Genomic DNA, 9,417 nt, shown 5'->3' on the forward strand with positions numbered 1-9,417 from the left:
AAAAAAAAAAAAAATCTAAAGTATGTTTTGGGTAGTTTGGCAGGTACAGCTGCTAAGCAAAAAAGGGTCTTCTTGGTTAGTCTTTTCTGTCTGTGCTCATTTCTCATTTGAGTCTGCTACAACAAGTTATCTGCAAAATATCTTTACATTCTAGACCAGTCTTCATCTTTTACCTTGGATACGTTATGCAGTATCACTGGTCTTCTTTTTCCTAGCTGCCAAATATGTATGATAACTTTACCTATGTAATTTTTATCCTTTTGTAAGTGCTTATATTGTAAAACATTGTTTATGTATGATAGAATTATATTTTTAATTAAATCTCTGGTTGTTCTTACCAGAAATTACCTTAAGCTATGGGGTTCCTATTTTAGCCATGTTTTCACAAGATCTGTGATTGATTCTAATCCACAAGCCCTTGTGTATTTTCTCTTTTATTAACTTAATAATTGCTTTTTTGATGAATGCCTTATGATATAATTTGTGATATAACCAAGAATTTCATATCTATTCATAGATATTTATAAATTCATAGACATTTATAAATTTGTATATTAATATAACTTGTTCTGATTTGTAGAGTCATCCCACAATAAAATGAATGCTGAATTGGAAAATGAGATTTCTCATGAAATTGGTGGTGAAAAAATGGAAATGCCATCCAAAGTGATGCATATTCAAGATGAAGATCAAAATGATGAAAAAATGGAAGTGACAGAGAACAATGAAGTTCTCCCACACCAGACCACTGTGCAGCAAAAGGAGCTGCCATTGTTAGAGGAATCTAAGATGGTGGAGTCCAAAGAAGAACCAAGGCTTCCAAACTCGGTCATTGAATCTATCACCGGTCCACGAGAAGCCTTAGTGTCCTCAAGCGAGGAAAGTACTTCATTGAATTCTAAGGAACAGTTGGTTATAGAAAGGTTACAAGAAAAAATAGAACAGAAAGAAAATCCTGAATTTACCCCTGGGTTTATGGACTTTGAAATGACTCCTGCAGTGGAGAGTTGTATCAGAGAGGGTTCATGTCAAGGTGACAAATCTGTGAAGTTATCAACTGAGACTGTGGCAGCATTTTCATCATCAGCAGGAACAAGCAAGGCAAGCTTGTCTTCCTCTCCAGCCCTTGCTTCAGACTTGCCTTCTCATGCCATGCTGCATGGGTACCCACCGACCCTCAGTTCCTCTGCTGGAAATATCATGCCAACAACGTACATCTCAGTCACTCCCAAAATTGGCATGGGTAAACCAGCTATTACCAAAAGAAAGTTTTCTCCTGGTAGACCCAGATCCAAACAGGTAGGATGATTTTAATGATGTTGACAGAAAAGATGTTGGAATAATTAGATAAAATAACGGAGTGCACATATAGCTTTGTTCTGGAGAGCTACTTTTTCTTTCCCCACGTAGAACTCAGATTGATGTTGACTCATATGTTTGCACCATTATTTAGAAAGTGATGTTAATGAAAACTGTATTTTATTATTAAAGTGATCACATTTGTAATTTCAGTTTAGTTGGGACATGCAAATGTGATTTCTTTGGTTATGGTTTCTCATACCAAGCACTTTACAAACTTTTTTAGTTCTGTCCTCACAGTAATGGTAGATCTTTAAGTAACAGTGAAGTTTTGAGTATACAGTAACTAACACTTGTATTCTCTCCCAAAATATTTATTTACTGATATTTTTTAGTGTATGCATCTTGAACTGCATCAGCATCAAGATTGATGACGGAGTTTTTTCATGCCAGGGAGTTGCTCATTTTGATGTTTCTATTGCTAACTCTTTTGTGGAATTTTTTTCTTTCCTTCCTTTCTTCAAGTTACAACTTATTTCATTAGTTCCATGGGAGAAATCTTGAATTGTATTGTTGCTCTTCAAGAAGTAAAGGGAACTCTTTCTCATTGTTGTTTTAAGTAGTGAGGATACTTTTTAGGGATGAGATACAGTTCTTTTTAAGTGAGAGACAGGCAAAATGTAGACACTGTAGCTAAGAATTATTTATTGATTTACACAATTGTTACCTTGTCATTTTGAAAATTTTTTGAGAAAGTATCAAACAGGGATATGTTCAGTCATACTAGTAATTTGAAGGCTTAAGTCTGATTTTTTAAATTGCTTTCAATAATTATAGTTTGACTTTTATGGTGGTAATACATTAATCTTGATAAACTAATTTTTGAGTTACAGAACTAATTTTTAAAAATCTGGCTTTATTTTAATGTGAAAATTAGTCTCTTCTAAATGAATCCCAGCTACATTTTATTCTCTGAAGATAAATTATATCAGGACCAAGTGTCACATGGGATTTAGCTTTCTCTGTATGGTAAAGACATGCAATAACTGAACAATTTTAAAAATGTACTGTTTTCTAAATATTTTTCTTCATACGAATTTCTGTTCTAAGAGTTTTCTTCTCAAACTAATTCTTTTTAATTTTTTTATTTTCAAAACGTTTTGACTTTGAAAAAAGTTTAGCAACAGAAATTTGAATTTCAAATGTACTTTTAGTTCAGATATTTTCATTCTTTAAGGATACTGCAGCATGAACTTTTCTGTTAAATTTTACTAAATTCTTTGCTTAGTGGAGACTTTTTATAACAGCTGGGAAACCAGATTCAATATAATAGGACTATTTTTTTCTGTTGACTTATGTTCCAAAATAATTGTATCTGTGTGTGCATATTTTTTTCCCCAGCTTATCCCATCTTTTATAAACCACATCCTAATATTTCTTGTTGGTTGTGTTGTATTGTCTTTCAGTTCCCAGATCTGATAATAGTCTACCTTAGTTGACACTATCTCATCACTACTGCCATCATATGCTGCTAACCTCATAAGCATTTTGAAGTTATGTTCTCCCTTCTTTTAGCTTTTTAATTTTCCCATCTTGGTTTTCGTTATATAAAAAAACGTGTTTACTTGGTGCTTCATGACTTGCTAACATTACTGCTGTTACCATGGAGAGTATGAATTGAATAAGATAAAATGGCCTTTCCATTGCTGAGGCACTGGGGCCATAATATTCTAGGCAAATGCTCTACCACTGAGCTACGTCCCCAGCCTGTGGCCATAATATTCTGTACATAATGGGAGTGACATTTGTATATTGGAAATACTGAAGTCTGTTATTCTGTTACACAATTTTTTTTTTGACATTTCCTCTTTAATTTATTGTTTCACTTACAAACTCTTGACAGTAGTAGGCTAAAAATATGAGATGGATTTTCACCACAATGGTTATGATGCAAGCTTTGGTTTCTGACTATTTGATTGGCATCACTGGCATTTCCATGCTTTGTTGAATGTCATCTATTCTTTAGTCTTCACTAGTGTGGTGAACACCATCTGAAGAATGGTAAATTTAGTCTATTAAATCCTGTTTCATGATGGTTGGATCTTTATTTATCTTACTGATTTTGTAGTATTATGAACTTTCCTGGAGAAAAAGTTAAGTGCATAATACTTTGATTAGAAATAAGATTTAAAGTTTGATATGATAGTAATTAAATTATTGAATGTTATCTGGGGTATAAATTAGTATAAGGATAAACCAGTGTTCAATGTAAATATAACGCAAGTCACGTGTATGATTTTAAATATTCTGACAACTAATTTTAATGTATTTTAACACCATATTCAAAATATTCAGCACTTAATCAATGTAAAAACGAGTAAGATACTTCATATATTTTTTATGACAACTGTTTGAAATCTGCTTTGTGTTTTATTCATACTTAAAAATTCTTCTCCGTTCTGATTCACCATATAAGTAGTGCTTCGTAGCCATACATGACTAGTGGCTACTTAGAGAAAGCATTTTGAGAAATATGAAAACATCAGTTACCAAATTCTGGATGAAATTAGAAGAAATACTGGATAAGCTAAGAATGTTGTTAAGATAAGCTAAGAATGTTGTTACAATTTCACTGTGTTTAAGGAGTGAGCTGAAATATTCTACTTTGTCCATTGGCTCATAGGAGACATTTCAAGCCAGACCACTTCTGGACCATTTGTTGTACAATAAGTGTCTGTCTGAGTTACTGATACACATTCCAGGCACACAAGCCAGCATAGGGTCTTTTCTGAATCCTAGAGGTTTGACACAGGAAAGAGAACCTTTACCTCAAGCATTGGGAATTTGTTATCAAAGGGCAAACCACAGAGGATTTTTTCCTTTACAAGTAGTTTAGTGTTGAAGTTTAGTGTTTTATGTCCTACCTTTTATATGTAAAACTTCCATTGCTATTTAGTGAGAATCCTGATGCTTATTTTCTTCTGAGATATTTTGGATATATCTCTAATGTGTATTCCTGATTACAGGAATAGTAACAAATTATTCTGATGCTTGTTCATAGAATAAGATTCTTTTTGTTTTCTGATCCCTCCCAACCCCCTTTTCATACACAGGATTTTACAAAGATGAGGAAAAATTAGACAGTAGGACAAGGAAATTAGGGGGATCAATAACATGCAAATTTGTCCTAGTGAACCAGTTGTATTTAATTTAAGTTAAGCATTTATGAAGACTTTAATATATCATTTTTCAGTATTTTTATAGGTAAATCTTAATTAGGATTTAAAAAAGTGGTTATTGGTCCTACTACCTGCAGCAATACGGGGGGGAGGGGTTGATATGCAGGGGCTTTTGTTCTTGAACAGTTTCATCCCAGTGTGTGAGAACAGTCTCTAGATGCTGTGAGGGTGAAGAAAGAGGAGGACAGATCCAGAACTATGGAGTACAGTTATTAGATTTTTAGAAAAATGTGGTCCTGGGTGGCTGTAGATCAGGTAGATCCCAGCCATTTGAATCAGAGGCAGGAAGCTTACAGAAAGGGCAGAATAGGGCTGGGGATGTGGCTCAAGCGGTAGCGCGCTCGCCTGGCATGCGTGCAGCCCGGGTTCGATCCTCAGCACCACATACAAACAAAGATGTTGTGTCTGCCGAAAAAACTAAAAAATAAATATTAAAATTCAGAAAGGGCAGAATAGAAATGAGGACTTTTTCATACCTGGAATGTACCTGCAAAACATCGTAGATAATCAGGCACATTGCTGGGGCTGGAGATGCCAGGGTCTGGTGGCAAAGCTCCATGGAACACTCTAATGGTTTGTTTATTCATAGTGTGTTGGAAACTGCAGGAAAAGCAGCCTCATTACTCAGGGGCAGTCATGGTGGTTCCCATTCAAGTTGGCTTTAGGCAAGTAAAGCTGAATCTGTACAGCTTTTACAGCTTCATTTTAATGCTGGGAGCAATGAGATTTGCCTGTAATCCCCACAACTTGGGTGGCCAAGGCAGGAGGATTGCAAGTTCAAGGCCTGTCTCAGCAACTTAGTGAGACCCTGTCTCAAGAACCAAGCAACAAACAAACAAAATAGAAGTGCTGGGGATGAGGATATAGCTCTGTGGTAGAGTCCCCCTGGGTTCAGTCTCTAGTATCACCAAATACCCCCACTCTCAATTAAATCATCATTGTAATGGCCCCACCCTAGACCAGTTCAAACACAGACTCTGAGGTTGTCTTTGACCTTAACCCTGGATGGAAGTGGAATCCTGAATTAGAGAAATGTACTGCTTTTTGTTGTTTTACTGGATTTCCCCCCCACCCCATGCATGAAATATGATACCATAAGAAACTCTTTTAAAAAGTGGTGGAAAATAGGAAGTTTTATTTTCTTTTTTGACCATTATAATTATATATAGCCGTATGGTTCATCCCAACAAAATCCTTTATGCATGAAATTCTTTTTCAGTTCATTAGCGTGCCCCACCCCCTTCTCCTTTCTCTGCTCTACAAATCAGGAAGGAAATTTTTAAAAATGATAATATCAAATCATATTGGTTTATATTTCAGCTTCTATTCCATTTGTCTCATTTCACAATTGTATTTATCCGTTCATTTGGAAATTCTGAGACAAATGTAAGCCACATAGCTGCAATCTATATCAGACCTCTCATGTACTGATTGCTTTCGTGGTGTTCCTGAAAAATCTATTGTAAACATTCTATGAATTTTTAAATGATTTACAGTAAACATTTTAAGATGATTTTATAAAATGAATCAAAGGTAATATATTTTTATAACTTTTAGTCAAATTCTAAGAATTCTTTATTTTTGAACTTTACTTTCTGCCATTTCTTCTTGGTAATATATATTATATATGGAAAGCTTAGGAATTTGCGTAAGTTCTGTTATTATATAATATGAGGTGTTCTCATAAAGAAGGTGAAATTTCTTCAATGTAATAAGTTTCTAAAGGTAGTACTTAAGCAGATCATAACTACTTTCCCGTTTGTAAACTGGTTTTTTTTGTTTTCATGAATTTATGTAATCTTCTTATGTACCAGAGTGTTAATAACATACTTGGGTACTGCAATAGCATTTTAGGTGAACTGTTTCAAATTAATGTATCAGTTTCATCATCTATTTCTGTGAGAAAAAAACAGGACCCCAGAAAGATGAGCTATAGGGGATTATAGTTTTGTTAACAATTGCAAATAAGCAGCTTATTTAATAGTAGTAGACATTGTTTCTAGTTTGTAAATACACATTCCTTAGCAAAGAAGTATGTAGTAGGTTTTTGCTTTGTTTGTGTTTTTGTTTTGAAGAACTGGGAGTTGAATGAACCTAGGGTGCTCTACCACTGAGCTACCTTCCCAACCCTTTTTATTTTTTATTTTGGGACAGGATCTTGCTAAGTTTCCGAGGCTGGCCTGGGACTTGAGATCCTCTTGCCTCAACCTCCTGAGTTGCTGGGACTATAGGCGTACACCACTGTGCCCGGCTAGAACTGAAGTTTTTTGAGGTTTATTTTTGTTTTTAAAATTAAAACTAGATTGTAAATCATACTGTCTGAGTGAGGAGAGATTCAGTTCTGGGTAAGTTGTTTCATATTCAGATTTTAAATGAAATAAGTGTATTTCAATCTAATTTTCAATTGAAAGATTGAATTTTAAAACATGGCCTTTATAACCGACATTATATATTTCTGAAAAGGAAAATTTCCCTGGATAGTTTTAATTGTCCATTCTTGGATACTTAAAAGGGTAAATACCTAGTTTGTAAATACACATACCTTAGCAAAGAAGTATGTAGTAGGTTTTTGCTTTGTTTTGAGTTTTTGTTTTGAAGAACTAGTAGTTGAATGAACCCAGGGTGCTCTACCACTGAGCTACCTTCCCAACCCTGTTGGATACATTATCCTAGGACCTATTAAGGGTTCCTTAGTGAACAGACATACCTTCCCTGGGGAACATGTCAGCTGCTTCATGGCTGAGACTGGTGATTTCCCCATGTATTCTGGTTTAAATACAATGCTATATTTTTAAAAAGTAACTTTTTAGAAATGTTTGTTTACATCAAAATTTCCAAAAATTTTGCTAACAATTGATACTTGGAAAGATTAATACATCCAGCTGAAAATTTTCATAGCTCACTTATTAGATCCAAACCCTTATCCTCTCAGTATTGTCTATGTGATGCTTAGCCAGTTACTTTGTGAAACTGTGCCTTAATTTCTTCATCTACAGAAGGACAGCATGTGGTTTTCTGTTGGAATTTAATGATGATACATATAAAGCACTTGGCATGATTAAATACTCGTAATTCTTGAATTGCAGAATAATGCAGATAATAATTGTGAGAATGGATACTTAAGAAGGGTATAATTGTGTATCATGCAGCTCTGGAGTGGTAGTCCTTAAATCAAATGGATTGATGAATGACTGTGCTGGAATTCACCAGTGAAAACAACTCCTGTCCTTGACTGTGTAACATGCTTGTAACAGTAAATATGATTTGTAGGCTTCCCAAATTCAAAGCCCCATAATGGTTGTGTATGTTTTTAGAGTTTCTAAATAGCCCGTCACATGCAGGATGGGTGATACATGCTGTACTAGAGGATACCACAGGATAACTGAGAAAGCAGAGGGAGCTGAGGAAACCCCTGCAGGTTTGTAGGCTTCTGGAGGTGTGAAGCCTGAGCCTTTGCCACTCAGACCTTGTGACCTGGGGGGTGTACTCTCTGGCTCCACCTTAAGTCAAAACATTTATTCTAAAAAGATTCCATGCTTGCTAAAGTCCAATAAGCACTTGTCCAAACCATTAGGAAGCCATTGATTTAAACATTAAAAAAGTCCAGTCCTTTGGAGTGTAAAACTAAAGACATTTTTGTGCCCTAAGAGGTGTATCTAAAGCCGTTGCTGAAACCATTGCTAGTACTGACCACATTTATATTCTGAAATAATTGAAGGCCAAGGCTGATGGCTATTTTCATACTTTTATAGTGTCATAAAATTAAGATCAGGTATGATTTCTCATTCTGTTTAATACTGAACTCAGTATTTGAGACTTTTTTATGTTAAAAAAAATATATGTAAGACACAAAAATGAGGTCTAGATGTGAGTGAATGTATTTACCAAAAAGGCAAATGACAAACTCTTATGGTTTGTTTGTTTTTTTTACTGTTATCTCCCTTTCTTCTCTACCTTTTTAGTTGTTTTTACTTTCCTTTCAGTTTCGCTGGGTGTTTTATAATCGTATTGGCTTTGCAGAGAATGTTGGGATGGGGAGGTGATGGTACAGGCTGGACTTAAAGGTGTGAAGTTGCCCATGAGGCACCAGATCGCCTCTGGCTGCTCCTAAAACTGAAGGTGGTCTTGGACTCTAGCAGTGACATTGGTTACATTTAACAACCAGCAGTAGAATTTGACTTTTAATAGAGATTTGGTCATATTTGCCATTATCTTGATTTCTACCCCATAGACTTGTGATTCCTACGTACTTACTTGGTTGGTAAATTTACCTGCAATTTATTGGCCACAAGGAGAAAGAAGGTTAATGCTAACTTTGAATAATTTTTGAGGTTAAATATTTATTCTTCAGAACTAATTCAGTCTCTGCCAGATGGTATTTTAAAAAATTTTTAGGATTTGTAGTAAATTGATTCTATTTAGCTCTCTATAATTTATAGTCTCCTGATTATACCTTTTGGAGTAACATATTTTGTCTCATCTTCCCAGATGTGGAACACCTATGAAAACTCATATAATATATATCCTAATCATTTTATCATAGCAGTTACAATAATATACATAAACTCTATGATTTCTGACCTATTTTAATGTTCCCGTATCAATCATTTTGACATATTTGTTTTTTTTTTTTTTAATTTTTTATTGTGGGTTGTTCAAAACGTTACAAATTTCTTGACATATCATATTTGACACTTTGATTCAAGTGGGTTATGAACTCCCACCTTCACCCCATACACAGATTGCAGAATCACATCAGTTACACATCCATTGATTTACAAATTGCCATCCTAGTGTCTGTTGTGCTCCGCTGCCTTTCCCATCCTCCACCCTCCCCCCTCCCCACCTCTCCCCTCCCCTCCCCTCCTCTCTCTCTACC

The 9,417-nt window shown here is 35.1% G+C and overlaps 1 protein-coding gene across 13 annotated transcripts in view; it reads left to right on the plus strand.

The window, feature by feature from the left end:
- Window positions 1-9,417, plus strand: part of Kmt2c (lysine methyltransferase 2C) — a 255,597-nt gene that overhangs the window by 145,408 nt on the left and 100,772 nt on the right. For all 13 annotated transcript variants that reach the window (XM_048786668.1, XM_048786672.1, XM_048786664.1 and 10 more), the window contains one exon: window positions 581-1,299. In XM_048786668.1, the coding sequence (XP_048642625.1) occupies window positions 581-1,299 (719 nt within the window). The remainder of the gene's footprint in view (window positions 1-580; window positions 1,300-9,417) is intronic.

This window comes from Marmota marmota, unplaced genomic scaffold (assembly GCF_001458135.2).
Source record: "Marmota marmota marmota unplaced genomic scaffold, marMar, whole genome shotgun sequence".
NCBI lineage: Eukaryota > Metazoa > Chordata > Mammalia > Rodentia > Sciuridae > Marmota > Marmota marmota.